The sequence below is a fragment of the Notolabrus celidotus genome, chromosome 7 (genome assembly GCF_009762535.1).
Source record: "Notolabrus celidotus isolate fNotCel1 chromosome 7, fNotCel1.pri, whole genome shotgun sequence".
Taxonomy (NCBI): domain Eukaryota; kingdom Metazoa; phylum Chordata; class Actinopteri; order Labriformes; family Labridae; genus Notolabrus; species Notolabrus celidotus.
The window spans coordinates 5,494,182-5,517,263 of record NC_048278.1 but is presented as its reverse complement, the minus strand read 5'-3'; the positions used below and the strand labels follow the sequence as shown (position 1 = coordinate 5,517,263).

Below are 23,082 nucleotides of genomic sequence, written 5' to 3'. Positions count from 1 at the left end.
TTCATTAGAAACAAAACAACACTTTAATCCTCCAACAGTCAACATCGGTAATCTCTTTCTCTACTGCATGTTAAACATGTGTTCTCTATTGAGTCAAATACAAGGAAGTAACATCACTTTAATTTTCATACAATCAATGAATCATCCATCTTTTTTTCCTTTCTTGTCTTTTCCTTTTTAGTTTAAGGCTACTCATATCAGTTGAAGCCCCCATTCTCAAGCTTCAAGATAATAACTTCACATTAAAATAAAACAAATATTCCTCTTCTAGTCTACTTTGAGACAAAAGATAGAAACCGATCTGATATCTGTCAGTTATGTAAATGTGAACAAAAGCCAGGGGATTTTTGACTTAGCTTAGCATTAGCACTACCTGGCCACATCCATCCATTATCTTGACCGCTTATCCCGTTCGGGGTCACGAGGGTCTGGAGTCAATCCCAGCTGACTTCGGTGGAAGGCAGGGTACACCCTGGACAGGTCACCAACCTATCACAGGTCAAACATGGAGACATCCATACACGCACACACTCACACCTACGGGCAATATAGAGTGATCAATTAACCTGGAGAGCATGTTTTTGGACTGTGGGAGGAAGCTGGAGTACCCGGAGAACCCACACATGCTCGGGGAGAACATGCAAACTCCACACAGAAAGGTACCTGCCAGACGGGGGACTTCAACTAGGAACCTTCTCGCTGTAAGGCAACAGCACTACCCACTGCATCACCATGCAACCCAACTGGCTACATATGAAAGGTAAATACAATTTGGATTCATGTGTGTCTAAAGTTCCTGTTGTAAGCAAGCTGAAACCTCTGGTGTTGAGAAATGAAGCTGTTTGCGGAAGTGCAAAAACCTGCAGTTCCTTGAGTGTCCATTCGAAGCAGGCAGCAAAAGCCAAACCCCATCAGACGCTGTATTAAAATGATGTTTACTGCCTGGTTCAAAATACCATGTTGGTCTTAATGGCTCATTTCTTTGTTCGCAAATTTTCAATCTGGGTGGCTCATGCGTTTTGATTTTATTAAGGCTAAGAAATATGCAAAAGTTTGATCTTTCGGGGTAGATTGGTAGATTTGAGAAGCTCTGCATGTTTGTAGCTGTTTGTCAAGCAACAAGACGACGCCCACAACTCCACCTATTTGCAGATTTGGAGATTAGATTGAAGTTACCTGGAGTCAGCATTTTTAATATAATACTCCAATATTATCATCATGTCAGGGAATCTACATCCACATTTGACACCTTTTGTGACCCACTCTCAGTGTTTTCAGTGTTCAGTTCACACTCCTCCTGATATCACCTGCTTATTGCTCAGTTTGTGTATTTGTGCATGAGGACTCCAGTAATCCTCTGCATTCCTCTCATCTAAACCCATCAGAGCTGCTCTGGTCTTTCCCAACGCTCCGAGCGGTCAGTTGAAATGGTAGTAATCCTTTCCTTCCTTTAGCAGTAAAGAGTTGAGGTTTTCCTCCAGAACGCCTCCCGTCATGTCCTGCAGAAGAAGAAACAGAAACACAAAACATGCAAGAAGCACGCTGCAATTACCATTTTCTGAGTCTGTTATAATAAAAGTCTTTCATTTTAATGCACTCAGCAGCAATACTTCAGTTTAATCATGGAAAAGTACAAGGTCGGAGTCATTTGTATATTTGTTGTAATAGTTATTCGACATCTGGATATAAAAAACAATGTGTGATTGAGTCCAGGTGTTTATGTATGTTAGTGTGTGTGAGTCATGGGGAAGAAGAGAGAGAGAGAGAGAGAGAGAGAGAGAGAGAGAGAGAGAGAGAGAGAGAGAGAGAGAGAGAGAGAGAGAGAGAGAGAGAGAGAGAGAGATGTAGTCCAGGTCTGCAGTCCTCTGGCTGTGATTACTTCTTCCAATTCGCATAATTGAGCAATTAGCGGCCCCCCATAGGTGGGGTCACTCTAGATTTGATGTCTGGAAAGGTGGTAGCTGGGCAATTAGGGATTTGGTTGCCACAGCCACAACTTGTGTGTGTGTGTGTGTGTGTGTGTGTGTGTGTGTGTGTGTGTGTGTGTGTGTGTGTGTGTGTGTGTGTGTTAGTTGTAAGATAATGTATAAAACATTGTATATTGTTATCTAAGGCGATGGCTGAGCAGTAGCTTTGAAACCTGAAAATAAACTAAAGAACAAAATGTACAAAACTGAAAGGTAGCAAAACATCTGATGTTTGTACAAGCATCATGTGATCAAAGATCAGGCTCCTGTCTCTACCCATTTCCTGATGGCCTTCTTCATGTGTGTGTGTGTGTGTGTGTGTGTGAGTGTGTGTATGTGTGTGATGTCCTGTGCCGGGCACACGCCCTCGCTCATTATGTTGTTAACTTAGATTACAGACCTGAGGGACAGGCGGTCAGAAACAGCAAACATACAACACACAAACACACGTCCTGCTCACCAGTTTGACACAGACAATGAAAGGAGCCGAGGCCTCTTTGTAGTGCAGTATGGGGATTTTTGGTTTGGGTCTTTCCTGCAGAGATATTAACCAAAAGAGAAACACAAAAAACACTTTTCATTGTTCTCATATTAACTGGAAAAAAAGTTAGGGGGAGCTCATAAATTAGAAACATATCTTTAGAGCTCATATCCTCTGTCTTACATTGAAAACAACAACAGCATGTAACGTCAAAAGTGGTTCACCTCACCTTGGACTCTTCATACGTATAATAACCCTTCTGGATCTTGTTCTCATCGACGTCACAGAAGCCCTTCACCTGATACACAAACCAAATAAAAGCTGGTGCTCATAAACAGGAACAAAGATGTTGCTCTCTTTAAATGGCACATGTTAGAGGAATCGTACCTTCTCCTGATGGCTCGCGCTCAGGGATCGGTACAGCTTCCTGCCTTGTTTCCCAGCGTTCCATATAGTGAAGCTCTCCCATTGGCTGAGAGCTCTCTCCTGCAGGAAGTCGACTCGCAGCTTCCAAATGGTTTCCCTGGAAGAGAGTTATTACATTATTACTCCTGATGATAGGATGAGATGACTTCCTGGGCAATTAATGATCATTTACTCACTGATTAACATTTCTCTACAACCTTAGAACGCTGTGTGAAATGTTGATACAACAGATCTTGATGTAAAATGGAAAACTGACCTGGGTGTTGTTTTGAAGCCAATTGTCAGCGGGAGCCATATTGGTAATGCTGAACTCAACCATACTTAAGGCTGGTTTATACTTCTACATCGCCCCTAAGCAGCAGGGGCTGACGCGGACATGAGCCCCACATACTTGTGCGCCGTTGTGTCCGTGTCGCGCAGCAATTCTACCCCGAAATGCTAGAGGGCAGTGTGTTCTCTCTGATAGCCGGTGAACTCCTTCCGGCCCCGCTACGATCTCTGTTTACTTTTCCACAGAGATTCAGAGCGTGTTCTGTTAACCTACAGCTGATACATGTTGCTGTTTATCATACAGACATGATTACATGAAGAATAGAGAGGAGGAGATGAAATACACGGACGATGTGCGGCGGTTGAGCGGGGATCCCGGAAGTGCTGTAAATGCGGGAAACACAATGCCGCTGAGCGGACCAATCACAGGGCTTGTGGCCCGCGTCGATTCTACGCCTAGTTACATTTTGGAGGAGGTGCTCGTCAGCTACGTGAGTAGGCCTCTGTGTAGGTACAGGAGCTACGCGGACCTCCGGCGTAGGCTAAGCCATCGATTCGACGCAGAAGTATAAATCTGGCTTTAGTGTGAGGAAAAGAGGCGGTGTTTGTTCCCGCCTGTCAATCAAGTCAGTCATGTCCTTATTTGGGCAAAACTCTTAATCTTAATATCTCCTGAACTGTCGCGTATATAAAAAAATTCACCTCGTACAGTGTGTGCCGATAAAGAAGTTATCTACGTATACCCAGCGTTTTTTTGTACCAGGCTGTAAACATTTTTATTTCTGCTGTAAAGATGTGGTTTCCGATATTTCTGCAGCCAGGCTCTAGTGGACGCTCAATGAATTGCACTTTTTAACACTTCAGCATGGGCTTCATATTTTCAGACCGGAGGTTGCCGCTTAGTTGGGACTCTAATTTACAAAACTAAACGTTCACCGTGCATCATCCCTTACTCATGCTCTTTCCCCCGTTCCCACTAACTCTCTCTCCCACACACACACACTCACACTGGTCCTTAGTAATCACACAGACACGTTCTCAGGAGGTTCTCCGCTCTCTTCTTTGATGTGAGCGTCTCACTGGGTCTAACACCAGGCCTCATATGACAAACAAACACAAACCCATCCCCATGTTGGAACACGGGTGGTCTCTGCAGAACCTCGGTTCAGGCTTTGATTGTAAAGCATGGCAGAAACATGGCAGACGCTTACTATAAACTGTATCTGTATACACACGCTGAAGCTGTTATCCTCCTAATACCGCACAGATCACAAAGGCAAACACACTTCCATGCACTCTGATGTACATTCTCTCACAAACACACAGAGCGGACAGATGCCTAACTTCAATCCTCATCTCAGTTATGTTTATCCAGCATCTCCACCTTTAGAGATACACCCCTCTCTCACCTTTCTGACACACTCTTTACAATGAAACGTGTGCTGGTGTGAGAGGCAGCAGGAAGAGGATGGTTCCATTTGGCTAAAGGGAGGAAGTTGGTTTGCTGTTGGTGTGAATAGATGACAAGAAGTGGGGGACAGTGGAAAGCAGCTTGAAATAGACATCCCGAAATAGACGGATGATAGATGAAGACGGAGAGGAGGATGATGGGTGAAGGAGTGCGTCAACACAAGCAGATATACGAGACATGGTCACACGTAGGAGGGAAGGAAGGAAGGAAGGAAGGAAGGGAGGAGGAATGGAAGGAGAGATAACAGGAAAGAAGGGATGAAAGGCAGGGAGGACAAGGTGTGTGTGTATGGGGGGCAGAAAAGACCTTCTCCTTTGGTGTCTTATACATTTTTAGGCACACACACCTGCAGACACTTTATGACCTTGCTGAAAAACAGGCAACAGCAGGAGTTTCAGGCACTTCAGACACACACATTCACACACACACACACACACACACACACACACACACACACACACACACACACACACACACACACACACACACACACACACACACACACCATCTCAAACACAGTGTGTGTGAGAGATAGTGAACGTTCCACCAAGGAGAAAGCAGATTTAAATTCCTGACTCATTCGCTGGGAAAGTTTCTGGAATTCCAAAATAATACTCCAAAAATCTCCAGATTACGAAAACATGCCTGTCCGTGTGTGTGTGTGTGTGTGTGTGTGTGTGTGTGTTTGTGTGTGTGTGGTTGCATATACATGAGTCTCAAGCCCTGAGAAACTCTGGGATGCCAATGGGCAGCTGTGAGTAGGTGGGGGATCAACACAGTGTCCAAGTATCTGGTGTGTGTGTATGTGTGTTTCTCTCTTTGTGTGTGTGTGTGTGTGTGTGTGTGTGTGTGTGTGTGTGTGTGTGTGTGTGTGTGTGTTGAGACTGACTCTGTTACAGAGTGAGTTGCAGCCTTCTCATGGTAACGGTACACCAGCAGGCACTCCTCCACTCTGGCCACGCCCCCTCCTTGACGGATACTCTGGTAGAAGAAGAGTAGGTCCTCCGGGACTCCCTGCGGGGGGAGGAAGTTAGGTGTGAAATACTTGTTGCAGATGTTCAATACTTGCTGATATTTAAGGGCTGGGTGGGGATATTTGTATTCACCCTTTACCCTAACAAGTCCAAACCAGTAGACGAGGTTGGTCATTTTAAGAGGACCAACTGGACACATTATTTTCTGCCAAAGAAAACTGACACATGAAGAAAGGTAAATGACAGAAAAATGACGAGACCGTTAAAGTCTGCACCTCTTTAATGCCTGCAGGCTACATTAGCTGCTCCCTGTGTACACCGACCAGCCATGAGATTAAGACCGCTCACAGGGGAAGGGATAATGATGTCAGGGAGCGGGGGAACAGTTTGTTCTCAAAGTTGAAGTGTTGAAAGCAGGAACATTTGGGCAAGGGTAAGGATGTGAGTGACTTTGACAATGACCTAATAGTGATGGTTCAACAACTGGCTCACAGCATCTCCAAAGCTGCAGCTCTTGTGGAGTGCTCCAGGTCAGAGGCTGCCAGGACTCATTGATGTCTGCTGAATGCCTTAAAGCTAGGGTTGGTAGTCACGGAAAACTAGCATGAATTTGAATGTAGCATTTCCTCAGGACCTCCTCCCCCCCTTGTAGCTCCTCCAAAACGATGCCCCCGCTCACATGCACGAGCGCTGCTGATTCACGACCAAATGATCGTGACTGATTCAAAACCGGTCCTCAGCACAATCGTTTGTGTTTTGCACGACGTCAACTCATGTCTCAAAACACCAAAACATTCTCATAGTGAAAGTTAAAAACACAAGGGAGGCGGGCAGAACGGCATCACAGGATTTGATTGGTTTCATCATTTGGCTCCTGATGGCAGGGATTGGTTGGTGTTTTCCCAGGTTTACTCCGGCTGTAGATAGCAGTTTTTTTTACCTCTTTTTTTAAGAACACATTATGTATTGATTACCATCGGCACATAAAGATCATATTAACCAGTATAACAAAAAGTGGATCTAAATCTGACTACCAACCCCAGCTTTAATGCTGGTTTGGACAGAAAGGTTGAAGAACACACACAGCATCATAGATTGCCAGGTATGAAGTTGTGTAATCCAACAAGGATCAGGGTGCCCATGCTACCCCTGTCAACCACCTAAAGCACCAACAGTGGACACATGAGCTTCAGAACTGGACCACAGAGCAATGCAAGAAGGGGACTTAAACAAGTACAAGGTTTGTTGACTTCTCCTCCAGACTCTCAATGAAATTTAACATGTGTGGGATGTGCTGAAGTCTGATCCACGGAGGCCCCACCTCACAACCCACAGGACTTGACTCCTGCTAACATCTTGGTGCCAGATACCACAGTGCACCTTTAGGGGTCAAGCAGAGTCCACGTCTCTTCAGGTCAGGGCGAAAACAGCCGTGACCCGAAGAGTAGGAGTCTACACAATATCAGACAGATGGTGAACATGTTATGGCTGATCTGTTTGTCCAAAAGGACAGAGTCAAGTTTCTAGGTGAGTGATGCAGGGCCAAGGTTCTCACAAGGAGCTCATAAAGTGGCCTCAATGTGAATTTCAGTCCGTTTCATTTCCAGATTAAGCTTCTCACAGGAGCTTTAATATAAACATGGACAAAGGAAGGAGGCTCATTCGAGATGGACTGATGCTTGGACATGAGATATCAAAGTCAGATAAGGGTTTCTAAGAAACAAACAAAAACAGCAAAGAGGCTTCGGGAACAGTTGTGGGTGTGGTTGCTCACCTTGCCTCCCTCGTCAAATGGTCCAACCTTCAGGAACCAGTCCCTTGAACAGAACCATGTTGGCATTATGACTGTGGGTCCGTGAGACGTGTACACCTAAGACACATGAACATAACACAGAATATTTAGATACTTGCAAAACAGAATTCATATCGTATAAAACCACTACTTGTTGTGTGTATCCAAACTGTTTAAAGGAGGAAAGTCTGATTTCAAGAGTTAAAGAGTGCTGATAACAGTTATGTTTGGTAAGGTGAGGAAGCAAAGAAATATAAATTATGTATCGTATGTACGTCGCTTTGGATAAAAGTGTCTGCTAAATGACATTGTAACATTGTAACATTGTAAATTAAGAGAGGCCTGTAGATCTTCTGGAGTAGCTTTTACACCCCTCAACAAGACCAAAGTCTCTGAATTCAAAATATATTGTTTTGCTACTTTATTGTAAGCAATATTTACTTAAAGCTCCACTGAGGACATTTTAGCCGGGTATGAAACAAGACAATCAACGACAAGACTGCCAGTTTGTGTAATGTAAATTGTAAAGCCTGTAAATACTTTGATCCAACACCTAATGGATAGGTGTCAGGTGGCTAAGAGGGTCCTCCCAGGGTTGTGGCAGAGAGTCAAACCAGCAACCGGAGAGTAGGGATGGGCAATGATTACTGAATATTCAAATATTCGTTCACTTATTAAAAATTGAAGAGTTACTTTGAATCTTCTCTCATTTTAAAAGTACAATAGTCCATCATTTGTACCGGTGCCTGGTTGTAATACGGTATTCCCGTATATGAAGGGAACACTTAAAAAATACAATGTCACCCCCTAATCAATCACACTTATATAATATCAACCTGTCCAGTTAGGAAGCAACACTGATTGTGAATCAACTACACCTGCTGTTGTGCAAATTGAACAGACAACAGGTAGAAATGAGAGGCAATTAGCAAGACAACCCCTGTAAAGGAATGGTTCTGCAGGTGGAGGTCACAGACCATTTTCCTGTCCTCATCCTTCCTGCCGGATTTTTGGTCACTTTTGCATTTCACCAGTGCCCTCACCACTAGAGGTAGCATGCGGCGGTGTCTGCAACCCACAGAAGTTGCTCAGGTAGTGCAGCTCATCCAGGGTGACACATCAATGCGCTCTGTGGCAAGAAGGTTTGCTGTGTCTCCCAGCACAGTGTCAAGAGCATGGAGGAGATACCAGGAGACAGGCCAGTACACCAGGAGACCTGGATGGGGCCATAGGAGGACAACAACCCAGCAGCAGGACCGCTATCTGCTCGTTTGTGCAAGGAGGAACAGGAGGAGCACTGCCAGAGCCCTACGAAATGACCTCCAGCAGGCCACTAATGTGCATGTTTCTGCTCAAACTGTGAGAAACAGACTCCATGAGGGTGGTATGAGGGCCAGGCGTCCACAAGTGGGGCCTGTACTCACAGCCCAACACCGTGCATGCCGATTGGTATTTGCCAGAGAACACCAGGATTGGCAGATTCGCCATTGGCGCCCTGTGCTCTTCACGGATGAGAGCAGGTTCACACTGAGCACATGTGACAGACGTGACAGAGTCTGGAGACGCCGTGGAGAACGTTCTACTGCCTGCAACATCCTCCAGCATGACCGGTTTGGCGGTGGGTCAGTGATGGTTTGGGGAGGTATAACCTTGGATGGCCGCACAGACCTCCATGTGCTAGCCAGAGGTACCCTGACTGTCATTAGGTACCGGGGTGTGATCATTAGACCCATTGTAAGACCTGCTGGTGCAGTGGGTCCTGGGTTCCTTCTGATGCATGACAATGCCCAACCTCATGTGGCTGGAGTGTGTCAGCGGTTCCTGCATGATGAAGGCATTGATGTTATGGACTGGCCTGCCCATTCCCCAGACCTGAATCCAATAGAGCAACTCCAGGGCATCATGTCTAGTACCATCCACGACGCCACGTCGCACCACAGACTGTCCAGGAGGTGATTGATGCCTTGATCCAGGTCTGGGAGGAGATCCCTCAGGAGAACATCTGTCGTCTCATCAGGAGCATGCCCAGACATTGTAGGGAGTGTATACAGGCACGTGGAGGCCACACACACTACTGAGCCTCATTTTGAATTGTCTTGAAGAATTTTCACAGAAGTTGGATCAGCCTGTGATCTGATTTTCCACTTTGATTTTAAGTATGATTCTGAATCCAGACCTCCATGGGTTAATGATTTTGATTTCCATTGATCATTTTTATGTTATTTGGTTCTCAACACAATCCACTTTGTAATGAATAAAGATTTTCAACTGGAATACTTCACTAATCGAGACCTAGGAAGGGTTGTTTAAGTGTTCCCTTTATTTTTTTGAGCAGTGTATATATTTCAGTGATCACTTTGATAAGTTGATAGTTTTGCACCCAGTGACGTATATAGATGGGCAGGTACGATAGGAGGGGCGGACACCAGGGAAGGTCTCTTCGTCTATTTAAAAAGGAAAACCCAAAACCCAAAACCAAACCAGCAACGGGACACAGGATAAGTGAGAGGACCAAAACGCTTCTAATTGTAAGAAGGCTTTTTTGGTTAATAAAACACCAAAAACATACTTCATTTCTGACTGGACATTTACAGTCTTTAGATCCTGTGTATGATCCACTCTCCCTGTGTGCCATTGCCAGTTTGAGATTGAGTTTCTTTTCTTTTAAATAGACAAAGTCAATTGGCCCTCTCACAAATCTTGCAAGAGTTACAGTATCTAAAGACATCCACTCCCCTGAGTTAATCTGTCAAACAAACACACACACACTCTGTGCAGGAAACAGCACTTTATTTCAGCCTCAACTTCAAATCAAAGAAACATTTGGTTTCCTGGTAATGTAACACTCACATCAGATCAAACCTGTGCAGAATCTGGCGGCTGGCTACGGGAAATTTCCCACTTGGCTTTCAGGACGGAGAAGGAGTCTGCAAAAGTTAACTTCTGATCCAGCAAACACAACAGGTTAGAGTGCAACCACATGTGCTCGAGCACAAGAGTGTGTGCTTCCTGAAGCCAAGACCGAGGACACACACTTCCATCCCCTTTAACTTGATCTCTGACTAATGAGCTTGTTTTGGCCTTTCTGTCTTGTTCTAACCGCAGTGTGTCTTTAACACACAGGGACTGATTTACGGCCGCTCCATTTCTTCCTCGACTCGTGCCTACCCCTCTCTCCAGACCCCGGCTCATCTTGTTCCTCTTTTCTTTTCATGTTTGTGTGTTTTGTCGTTAAATCGGAGGGGTCATATCAGGTTGATCTGCTTCTTTGTCCAACTGCGTCACTTTGTTTCGTATGCTCCCAGTTGCCATGTGTGTGTGTGTGGATGTGTGTGTGCGTGTAACCATTCTCTGCTGAGGCATAATACTACTGTATTCAACTGGAATGAATCACAGATGAAAACTGTGAAAAACATCTGGATTCAGCCAACTGAACAGCTGGACAAAATCTAGTGATTGTGTGTGTGTGTGTGTGTGTGTGTGTTTGTGTTTGTGTTTGTGTTTGTGCGTGTGTGTGTGTGTGTGTGTGTTTGTGTGTGTGTGTGTGTGTGTGTGTGTGTGTGTGTGTGTGTGTGTGTGTGTGTGTGTGTGTGTGTGTTTGTGTTTGTGTGTGTGTCCACCTACGTACAACTCCTCTCCTTTCTCTTGTGATATTGCAACACTTTGCAGATGCAATCTGTGGCCAAAGGCATGAATAAGAGGAATCAAAATGAGTTCTGGGAAACCGGGGGACACAGAGGGAGTGGATGGGGTAGTAAAGGTTTAGGATCACCATATCTAATGGCCAACAGATGAACACCCAGGGAACAGCTCTGGATCAAGTTAGACTAGCACCACTTGGAGTAAATCTCTGCTTTAACACAGTTAGATTCTGTTTCTTTCCCTACAAACCTGAAAGTTAAAGCAGCTAAAGAGAAGAAAGAGAAGGAGCTGCTTTTAAGCCTTCAGAATCAAAGTATGATCTCATTCTCATGCTCCATGAAACTTAATATCACATGAATAACCTGGAATGTCTGCTAAGGAGTTATGCAGACGTGTGTGTGTTTCTCTCTCTGTGTGTGTGTGTGTGTGTGTGTGTGTGTGTGTGTGTGTTAAGGAGAGACTGGGTCCAGGCTGTCTTGTATCCTTGGTGACAGTGTGTGTTGTTCAGATGACAACAGTAGGAATCCATCTCTACGTAAATAGAAATCCATCAAGTGGTTTTGTGATGCTGTGACTGGCTCTGCTGTCATTTAATGATTAATGTTACGATCGAATAAGATAAGAGTGGATGTGAGCTCTAAATGTTGGATGCAAAATGCTTCAGATTGGTGTTGTTAAAATTGTGGCAATCGTGGTTAAGCGGCGACCTCTGGGTTTAGAAATGGGAGCCAATGCAGAAGCGCAAAAACTGCAGTTCCACGAGTGTCCACTTGAGGCAGACTGCATGTGCCAAGGAATCCCTTTCAGGTTCCTGCTCATTATTACAGCAGAAACAAACATTTTTGTGGCCTGTTTGGTTTTTGGTTAGTTGGGCTTATTCGTGTATTCGTGCACTCTATGGAGACCAATCGCTCTACAGCACGTTGGTTAGAATAACATAAAGGCTGCTGGTTATACACTACCAGTCAAAAGTTTGGAAACACCTTCTCATTGAAGGGTTTGTATTTATTTTAATTATTGTAAACTCTGTAGATTAATACCAAAAACATCAAAACTATGAAAGAAAATATATGGAATTATTTAATGAACAACAAAGTGTTAAACAAAGCAGAATATGTTTTATATTTTAGATTCTGTAAAGTAGCCCCCTTTTTCCTTCATGACAGCTTTGCACACTCTTGGTATTCTCTCAGTCTGCTTCATGAAGTGGTCTCCTGGAATGGTTTCTAATTAACATGAGCCTTGTCAAGAGTTCATTTGTAGAATGACTTGCCTTCTTAATGTGTTTGAGACCATCAGTTGTGTTGTTCAGAGGTAGGGTTAGCACACAATGTATAGCCCTATTTGACTACTGTTATAATCCAGATTATGGCAAAACCAGATGATTTCATAGTTTTGATGTCTTCAGTATTAATCTACAATGTTGAAAATAATTCAAATAAATAAAAACCATTGAATGAGAAGGTGTGTCCAAACTTTTGACTGGTAGTGTATATAAATTTGCATTATGAGGGGCACTGTTGTGTTGACTGTCAGGTGGGCGCATTGCAGCCCTAGTCCAGGGGACTAAAAGCTCACCTCAACTCATCCTCTTTGTCCTTTTTTATTGAAAGCAGATCAAGTCAGCATTCCCAATATGACGACCGACAATTCACTGAAACAACTGGCCATGTCTTATACATTTTGCGATCATGACTCATCATTTCATTGGTTGTGTCCAGCTATCATGTCTATGAATAGTGTATAAGATTCCTCCCTTATCTCCAACGTTTTGCATTTTGGGCAGTAAGCCTGATAATAAAAGCTAGTCCCATCATGCACCTCTGGGCTGTAAGCTGCCCTTAAGTTAAAATACCAATGCATCTTAAATGTAAGGAATGAAAACTGATGCTTCTTTGAGGAGTCACAGCTGTAAGAGTACTCAGACATGCAGAACATGGAGAGAGTAACCAGTTAACTAAAAGAGGGTCTTAATGGGCAATAAGAAGTGGTGACCTCAAAGTCTTTCCTCCTCGCCCTCCATAGTTTGTATATGTTTTGAGGTAGAAGACAAAGGGGTTCATTCACAGCTTTAACAAGCTTTTGAATCATGATAGTGGATTTGCTTTACTTCACTGTTGTCTTCACTGATCATCATGTCTGATTTGCTGCAGAATCAGTAGAAGCTGGCACAACATTCTCATTAAGCTCTTTTTTCTGTCTCTCTGTATAATGTACTTTCCATTGCCAACAGTTTCCCCTGTTAGCCCCACTCAGCAGACAGCTGGCAGCGTGATCTGTTTCCTCTGGAGGGACCAACATGAACACAGAGGTCGGAGCGATGCTGCGTCCTCCATACAGTCCAGTGCCACATTTCCGTGGAAACTGCAGACAGCAGGTATGTATCCTGTTTCTGTCTGACCTGCCTGCTGCCTGGCACATGACCTCTCACACACACACACACACACACACACACACACAAACACACACACTGTCACAGTGTGAGTACAGAAAACATGTATCTGTGAGTGTATACCTGTGTGATGAGCTGCTCCTGAGTGAGTGTGTTGATCCAGCGAGTGTAACGCTCTGTCGATCCTTCAGGAACCCTCCGAACTTTACAGCCTATCAGCTGACACAAGAAACAGACACATAAATAAATGCACACACATTTTGCCCCAGACATTATTAGCTAAGTTTTGTTATAAACCTTCATAATAAAAGTACAATCAAACTAATAGTGTTTAACAGAAAATCAGGACACAGCAATATCTCCATTGTCAAGGTTATAAAATCATTCAAATGTTACATCTCGTGTGAGAAACTTTGAGATTGTGTTGATTTTGGCGCCCCCTTTGGACAAAGTGTTACATCACATCTATTTGCAGAATTAGTCAAAGCAGCAACCCGGTGTTGAAAAAATGAAGTCAATGTGGTGCAAAAACTGCAGTTCCTTTAATGTCCACTTGAGGCTGGGTTGAAAAGTCAAAGAATTCCCATTAACAGCTACATTTAGAGCTCATTGTTGCCTTAACAGCTTTAGTCTGAGTAGCTTATTTCATTATTCATTTAAAGTTTGATGGGGATTATTTGTTTTTTACTTTTATCTTTTACATAACATATATTTTGAAGATATCAAGAATGACAGTTTTGCATTTATCTGCATAATTAAAGGTTGAGTTGACTGGCAGGCAGGCACGATGCAGCTTCACCTCAACAACGGTTGATGTCACTGAGACTACATCCATGTTTTGTACAGTCTTTGATTTGTGCTGCATTCGTGTACGTCACGTTTTCTGGTGACAAATCTCTTCCTGATTTTCTTAAAATGTCGAAAGGAAACTCACAACAAAGTGAAAATGTTGAAAAAGGCTTTTCTGCTGTGTGGTGTTAACGCCTTTGATATAGACCACATAAGAAGGAGTGACAGGGATCAAAGCCTCTGGGAACCCAAATCAACAAAAAAATGATCTACCTATGATATTTCAGACCATATGTAAATACTAAAAACTATGCAAAAATATCATAACACAACTTCGGTCAATTTTTCAAATATGTTCAATTCCGTTTTTTAACACGTTTTCACACTGGGTTTTAAGGGGGCTGGTTTAACCTGATATTTATTACATAATAAATATCCAACTAATCAGAAATGAAACACTGAGTCAAGTGCACACATGTTCACTCAGATTTATGTTGAAGCTTGATTACACATTCAATTTTGACATTCTATATGCATTTTTAATATTCCATTTATGTTTCCTGAGGCTTTAATTATGTCTAAACAGAAAGAATCAGTCTCCTCACTGTATGGTTTACTTGTGTAGGTCACATAGAGGCATAGGCATTCATTTTAGTCTATTTAAAACTCTGCACAGACACTTTAATGTTGTTAAACTGAAACGATTAGAAGCATTTTTCCTACATAGACAATAATAGCAAATTTGTAAAATTATAGACAATCCATAAATTGTTTATTTTTTGTTATTTTCAGGATATAAAATGTCATAAATATTTGACCTTTTTTTAATGAGTGCATGAAAGTAAATCTCCAGGTGTTAAAAATAACCTCCTATTGTTCTTAGATGTCATCTTGGCCCCTTTCACATTTTTTAACTTTTTTTTAAGGTCTTGTTTCTCCAAATTGTTTGAATAATTGTGAAAATGCTAAGATAATGCATGATGAAATAAATATTCATTTCAAGCTCCAGTTTTCTACATTAATTTCCAGTGTGGCCAAACTGTGTCCAAAGTGTGTCTAAGTCTCATCCTTGTACCTTTGTCACATGCACAGTCCGAATCTCAGGGAAGGGAGGTTAAAGCCGAGTAAAGATTGTCTGACATAGAGGAGGGAGAGGTTCAGGACCAAACTCATTTCATCCAAGGCCATAAAATATCAGAGTCATAACAGAGAGAGGCAGGCTGTTTGTGCACGGCAGCAAGCCCTCTGTCTCCATGCTGTCTCCCTCACTTCCCTCACACACACGACCTTTAACCTCCGACCTGGCAGGCCACAGAAAGTATCAACACCGGATACTCACACTGTTCTGCGTGCCAACTGCATGGAAGCACACACACCCAGAAGTGAAAACACACACGCCTGCTCACAAAAACAACATGAATATTTTTGATCTTGCCGGGAGAATTGGTGTGATGATATCAGACAGAGAAGAGGGGGGAGGGCACCAGAAGGGAGAAGTGGTGAAGGGTAACAGCGAGGGAAGGAAGTGAGTAAGCAAATACTTAAGGGGGGACTTACAGAGTTTGGGTGGTGGAGAGACGCTTCATACTGCAGACGAACTCTTTGGGGCAACATAACGTCATCCTGGAGAATAAAACATCAATAAAACACATTTTATTTACAGCAGGGTTTTAGTGTCATCATGAGACATCACATAAATAGATTCATTTAAGACCAGAAACATGAACTGAATACGCTTATCTTTCAGTTCAGGCTTCATTTTGCATCACCATGCGTGTATTTTTATGTGCCGTTTCCTGTTGGAATCACTTTCAGTTGGCTCTGTCGGAGATTGTGTCATGAAAAACACTTTAATCTACAGAAATAAGTTATCTGAAGTTGGTTCAGAAAGGTCAAAGGCCAGCATCAATCTTAATAATGTAATGGAAGTAATTTTTAGGGTTGTTTCTATCTTGATGTAACTCTAATGTACACTACTAGTCTAAAGTTTGGACACACCTTCTCATTCAATTGTTTTTTATTTATTTTAACTATTTTCAACATTGTAGATTAATACTGAAGACAAACTATGATATAATCTGGTTTTGCCATAATCTGGATTACAACAGTAGTCAAATAGGGCTATCCATCGTGTACTAACCCTACCTCTGAACAACACAACTGATGGTCTCAAACACATTAAGAAGGCAAGTCATTCTACAAATGAACTCTTGACAAGGCTCATGTTCATTAGAAACCATTCCAGGAGACCACTTCATGAAGCAGACTGAGAGAATACCAAGAGTGTGCAAAGCTGTCATGAAGGAAAAAGGGGGCTACTTTACAGAATCTAAAATATAAAACATATTCTGCTTTGTTTAACACTTTGTTGTTCATTAAATAATTCAATATATGTTCTTCCATAGTTTTGATGTCTCTGGTTTTAATCTACAGTTTTTAAAATAATTAAAATAAATAAAAAATGTTAAATGAGAAGGTGTTTCCAAACTTGTGACTGGTAGCGTATATAAACCTGAGAGATGAGACATTGAGAACAATTCAATGTGAAATTATAAACAATACCACCTATTGAACCATGTATTCTAATAATGACAAAATTAAAGGAGCAAAAACCGTTGCAATATCCTTTAACTTTTACTATACAAGGTTAAAAAACATTACTTCACTGGACTTAAAGCTGAAATGGAAACAAGGGAGTGTTAGAACAAGGAGCTAAAAGGTAAAGAATGAATGTAAAGCTAATCTTATGCACGTGTCAGCAGTATTTTCTCCTCCTTTATTTTAAACAGCTAATGTGAAACTCAGTGGTTTTTATAAAGGCAGTTTATGCAGTGTGTCGTTTATCTCCCCCTTTGACAGCTGCAGCACAGCAGCAGTTTCAGGCTTTAAAAATAACATTACAGAAATAGACACTTTCTCCCTGATGGGCTTGTTTGCATTTGCAAGTTATAAAGAGGCATCAGTGTTCGTTTCAGTCTGATTCATAACCAGCTTAAAACTCTGTACTGTAGCTTTAAGGTTTCAGAGGAAGCAGCCCAGGGATACGGCCGGTTTCAAGAACAGTTTCAAGAAGTAGAAGAGAAACAAACACAAGAGAACACAGAAGGAAGTTGAGTGTTTTCTGAGAAAGCAATCTCACTGTCATCAAGTCTTTGTATTTCAGAAACAGTGTATTAAAAGAAAAGACTCTTTGACACATGATACACACTCAGTCTGTTTAAAGTTGGACTTTAAAGATCACAGATTAGGATATTTGGGGCCTTTGATTCACAGTTTTGATGATGTAGCCTCTAGAGGGGCAACGCTTCAGCTGTGTGTTTGAAAGGCCGAGCTGCCACCCGTGTAAACACGCGCAATAAAACACATATACATCAAACACGGCGCTGAGCTCATTAGTCATGTGTCCTGACAGATCTGACACACAGTCACTGAGCGGCTGAGTTTGTGTGTGTGTGTGTGTGTGTGTGTGTGTGTGTGTGTGTGTGTGTGTGTGTGTGTGTGTGTGTGTGTGTGTGTGTGTGTGTGTGTGTGTGTGTGTGTGTGTGTGTCCATGTACAGCCTGTATATTTTGAAAAAGCAGTATGATTTAATTAGCTTTGACTCACTACTCACTATGAAAAACATCTGCACAAAGAAATGAAACAGAGAGAACACACACTCACCGCATCCTGAAAGCACAAGTATTGTCCACAGCTCTGAGATATTGCCTTATTCTTTGCGTATCCCACTGAAAGACAAAGAGCAGAGCATGTTTATGTGCACGTTATTTTCTGTGTGTGCATGTGGTCTGGCATTTGTTCATACTCCTGCCCACTGACTCTTTCCATTTGCCCGTGTGTTAGCGACCATCAAATTCAATGAACAGATATGTGAAAACATGAAAAGTAACATGTTTTTGTTCATGTCTGTCACATGCACGTGGAAGGAAATCTGTCAATGATCTTTATGCAAAAGTAAAAAACGATGATGCACGATAAATAAACACAGAGCGTCACATCTTCTGTGTCATTGTGCAGAACCTGCAAACGTTTTCCATGTCTAAAACAATGCCCCCCCAGCTGAGCGTCTCCACTGCAACACCTTCAGTCAGCTGATTCACATCAAAACAAGCTTTAAACTTAAAACACTTGTTTGGCAGAATTTTGTTAAGTTGTTGTGGTCACTAACCATTGAAACTGCAGGACTATTCTTTCAGCTGTATAAATAAACAATTTGTTAATCAATAAAAATCATCTTAAGATCAATACTCAGTGTCAGCTTGGTTGTATATTTAGTTGTTATCCGGGTAATAAGCTTCCCCAGTGATGCTATTTTGTACAGAATCCGACTTTAATCAGGGTTCCCACTCTTTTCCAGAGATCATTTTCCAGGACATTTCCAGGACATTTTCAGTGATGATCAAGCTGGCTTGACAGTCTAAATTGAGTTCCTAATTTAGTTCCTAAATAGTCTAATATGTTCCTCTCAGTGGAAGTCTACATTGAAAGACGTGCAGTCTATGGCTATCCATGAAATCAGCTCTTACATGCTTAAAAAGTATGGCAAATTAATTATAGAACAATGCAACCACAGATGTACAGTACAGCACTTTATTAGTGCAACCAATTTACAATGATGGCCAACTCTCATCTCAGCTTTCTCTTTTCTCAAAAAATATAAAATTATCTAAGTAAAAAACAAAAGAGCCAGCAAAGAAATCTGGAAGCTGCCTCACTGAAATAAATAAATAAATACTAATAATAATCAGAGGATCAGTGCATAAATTGTCCAGGACGCGTGGGAACCCTGTTTAATGTTCATTTTATGGACTTTTTCCATAACAATTGTGTCATCATTTCTTCGTCTTCGTCTTGTCTTTACATTCACCTTTCTGGCCCACACATGAAATGACCTGCTGAGGCCAAATGCTAGAAGATGGGCTAATGATCAAACACCCAATAGTCCACTTACCTCCTTGGGGTTGAGCACAATTGTGACCAGAGATCAATACAGAAATGCCTTTAGCCTCCAACCTCTCCCTCCAAACCTCCACCACCTTCCTGGAGTCATCCTTAGGGACACAGAGACAGGAGGGAAATTCATCATCAATCATTTTATGCTTTTCAATCAAATATTGGCAAGTACGCACAAACAAACAAACAAATACACTTACAGTACTTGCATCATCAAAGACAGAGAGCTCCATGCTCCCAGTGAAGTCTTGGTTTGTGATGGCCTGCAGACATTCATCCAGCCAACAGGATGCATTGTACATTGGCATGACAATACTCTGAGTGCACAAAACACAGAGGCAGAGATCTTACTGTCAATGCAACAAATTAATACATGCATGAACTGTCACACATATGCCATCAATGACAATGAAATCATCCAAGTAGAGGGAACGTTTGGATAATGAGGAATACTGCTGCAGTGCCCCTGAGATTTTCTGAAAGATGTGTGATGAAATTGTGAACATTGGGATGCAGGTCGTCATATTACTTTAGCAGATTCAACTTTAAAGTATTAATGTATTAATATGGCTGAATTTAATATGCAAATTTAATAAGCCAGATAACTCCCGGAAGTGGCCCCATTCAGGCTGTCCTCATCCTGCCTGCATGTCCTCTTTAATAAAAGTGCATAAAGCTATGAAGGGGACTCTTGTGTCCATCACCAACCACGTCCACAGCACGCCTCTCCTCCTCTCTCCCTCCTGTCGGTGCTTCAGATTCATCCTCCGAGGTCCGGAGCCGCTTCGGTTTGTTCATGTCTTCCTTAATTAAATCAAATGTGCACTTTAATAAGACGAAGCAGCTTCAGCAAAGCTTTTATACGTTCTATGCAGCAAAGGCATGCTGTTCAGAGAGACAACCGGTGACGAGCAGTGACCCAAGGGGGAAACACGTGAATACAAATAAAAGGAAACACTCATTTTGAAACTGCTCTCTCTATAAAGTAGATTCAGGTTGACGTAAGGCATCTACAAATATCATATTTGGTCATTTCAATGTGAGAAAAACCACAGTTTTTCCAAAACCCGTATTCTTCACTGGCAGCGTGGAGGACAGTTTCTCAACTTCCGCAAACAGTACATCAAGCACGCTCATTGGCTCCTACAAAACACGGACAGACATGTGATTGGCTGTAGCTCCCGTCAATCATTAGTGAGGGTGACGTCACCCCACACTGCGACAAACAGGCTAGTTGGCAGGAACAGAAGATAAATGCTTATAATTCTGTCGTTTTTTATGTTTTATGTAACTTTATGTATTTAGAAAAAAGAGAAGAAATATTTTGTTAATATTAAAACGCAAACTCAACTCTCGCTCTTAACTGAGTTTCATTCATTCTTATAACAGTTGTATTAATTAATTGATTAATTCGTTTATTTATTCAGTTGTTTTCTAGTTCAAATTTTAGTCACTTTGATTCTATTTTATTTATTTATGTACTTATTCATTGTATTTTTTAGGTAAAGCATCTTATTTTCTTTTAATGGTTTATTATTTTAGTGTTTTATTATCTTAGAAATGTATTTCATTTTGGTGAATTTAATTTCCTGTATTGAGTTTTAACATCTTATTTTACCTTCAGTGTTTCCTCATTAAGATATCATGAGAACCTCAGTTCGTTAAGCAACTTCTTTGTCTTTTCTTTTTCTTTTTCTTTTTCTTTTTCTTTTTTTTTAAGGTTTCTTAACCTTAAGATTGTGGGGTGGGTTTGGGGTTGGGGCCTGGGTTGGGATTAGGATGGGTGGGGGTCTTGTTTATACCTTTTTTTTAAGATCTATTTTAAGATGTTTTTTATGTACAGCACTTTGTGTTACAATGTCAGTGTATGAAAAGCGCTTTATAAATAAAGTCTGATTGACTGATTGATGATCTTCTGAGGCCAATTTGTATACTTACCTAATGTTAGTGTTTTGGTCGTCAGTAGAAAGTACTTTGACAAAAGAATCTTTGCAAAATATCTGCTGGACAATATCCAGAGCTATCTGCAGGTTTAGTAAGATTGTTCATTGTTCTGGTAACGGGTCTCTGATTATCATTTCCAATGTTAGTAGTAAACTTCATTGTTGAATGTGAAATAAATCCAGATAAAAAAACTAAACTTTTTGTTCCATAAAAGCAACAGCATGAAGAGTGTTAAGGAAATATGGTCACAAACAGTTTCATCTCTGTGCATAAAATGTTGTAGAGATGCATCCATGCTTTGTACAAAAAGGGTTCATGATCACGTTAGTGGTGTGTTAAAGAATAAGGCAGAGGTTCCCAAAGTGCGGGTTGGTACCCCTAGGGGGGTCGCGAGACACAAATGGGGGGTTGTGAGATAACTTCCAGAATATTTTTGTTTTTTGGGGTTATTTAAAAATAGTACATTTTACCCATAATAGTAGAAAATATCGATAAAAACTGCAGCTAAACTTCAAATAAAACCTTGAAAATAGAAAATGTAATGAGTTTCCTGCCTTTCTTTGTTACCAGATGACTCCTCAGTTTAGGGTTAGTGAACAGTTAATTATCAAAAGCATCAGTAGCAGCAGGTTAATTCATAACGGCACAGGAAACACAGCCACATGTTCGTATATATATATATATATTATATATTGTATTCTCTAATAAAACTAATTTTGATGACATGTAACAGTGCAGCTTTCTTTCTTGGGCTTGCAGTATAATCAGATCAGAGTTTTTCTCTTTCTTTCTTTCTTTTTTTTTTGATGTTAGCATCGATCAGCGGCTGCATGGGAGGTTTGTCTCTGAGCAGAGGGAAAAACAGGATGGGCTGAAATATTGTTTTTGACCATTGTTTTTTCACCAACACAGGAAAGTAAATGGATAATGAGAGAAATTTTGTATTACTCTTTTTAAACTCCCTAGTGTTTATAAGTAAGAGTTAGTCGTCCTTTCAATTAACATGTATTTAAAAGCACCCCAAAAGACAGTTTGCAATATTCACACAATACTACACAAAACACTGCAGCACTCAGTGGAGGCATGAATCCAGCAGAATCAGGTCTGGATCTTATAATGATCAAATCTCTCTTCTCCTTTAGATTTGCAATACATCAACTAATTGGACCCCTTTTACTTTCCCATTAATCATCCTTACTTTTATTTTTGTGAGTGTCCTGAAAGAATTACGATTTCTTAGTTAAACTAAAGAAATATTGAAATTAGTTTGGCAGGAGTCAGAGTAGAAATTGCAACGCAGAATATTTATTTTTCCTCTGCATCTTCATCAGAATAGGTCACATTTTTTAACTTTTAATGAATGCATCAGTAAATCAGACAAATATTTCACTGCAGGGCAGGAACAACAGCTCCAGAAGGGGAGCGATGAACCAGTGCCAAGACCAGGACTACTCTCTCATGCTTGAGTGCTGATATAAAAGAGAGAATTTGGCCCGTTTGTAGAAATGCAACAGCACAAGCACACACACCTGCTTAATAGGGAAAAGACTGCATGCTTGCCTACTCTTATGGAAACAGCTAACAAAGGCATGAGTCATTTTTGTGCTTCTGTCTTTTGAATAACAGCTAAGGTCCAGAGGAACCATCCGTCTTCTCTCTGGAGTTTTGCACTGGGCCTGTAAAGAAAACCAGACTAATTTAAAGACTTATGGAGATTGATAGTTGCAGACAGTCATGTGAGATCAGCTACAAGATGATTATAATACTCAGATGGCTGAATCATTGTGGTTCAGGTTGCCTGGCAGGGTCTCTGACATACAGATGTACTTTCGCAATAGAACAAACTGTGCATTTACTCTCATAGCTGTTCTCACTATCAATCACTACTGTATGTTTACTTCTCTTCTTCTATTAAATCACCACCACATGGTGGTTCTGAATCTTGAGGTCAGCTTCACTGCAGCTGTTTAGGTCCGTGATAT

The 23,082-nt window shown here is 41.5% G+C and overlaps 1 protein-coding gene across 1 annotated transcript; it reads right to left on the bottom strand.

Annotated features, from left to right (window-relative positions):
* Positions 1-20,272, bottom strand: b3gntl1 (UDP-GlcNAc:betaGal beta-1,3-N-acetylglucosaminyltransferase-like 1). The gene is made up of 12 exons (XM_034689043.1): positions 19,865-20,272; positions 19,357-19,473; positions 19,155-19,254; positions 17,867-17,931; positions 15,762-15,827; positions 13,539-13,634; positions 7,364-7,459; positions 5,505-5,629; positions 2,836-2,971; positions 2,678-2,746; positions 2,428-2,502; positions 1-1,499 (listed from the first exon to the last, which is right to left on the bottom strand). The coding sequence occupies exons 1-12, from the start codon at positions 19,952-19,954 to the stop codon at positions 1,419-1,421; spliced, it is 1,116 nt and encodes a 371-aa protein (XP_034544934.1). The 5' UTR covers positions 19,955-20,272; the 3' UTR covers positions 1-1,418.
* Between the last annotated feature and the right edge of the window lie 2,810 nt (positions 20,273-23,082).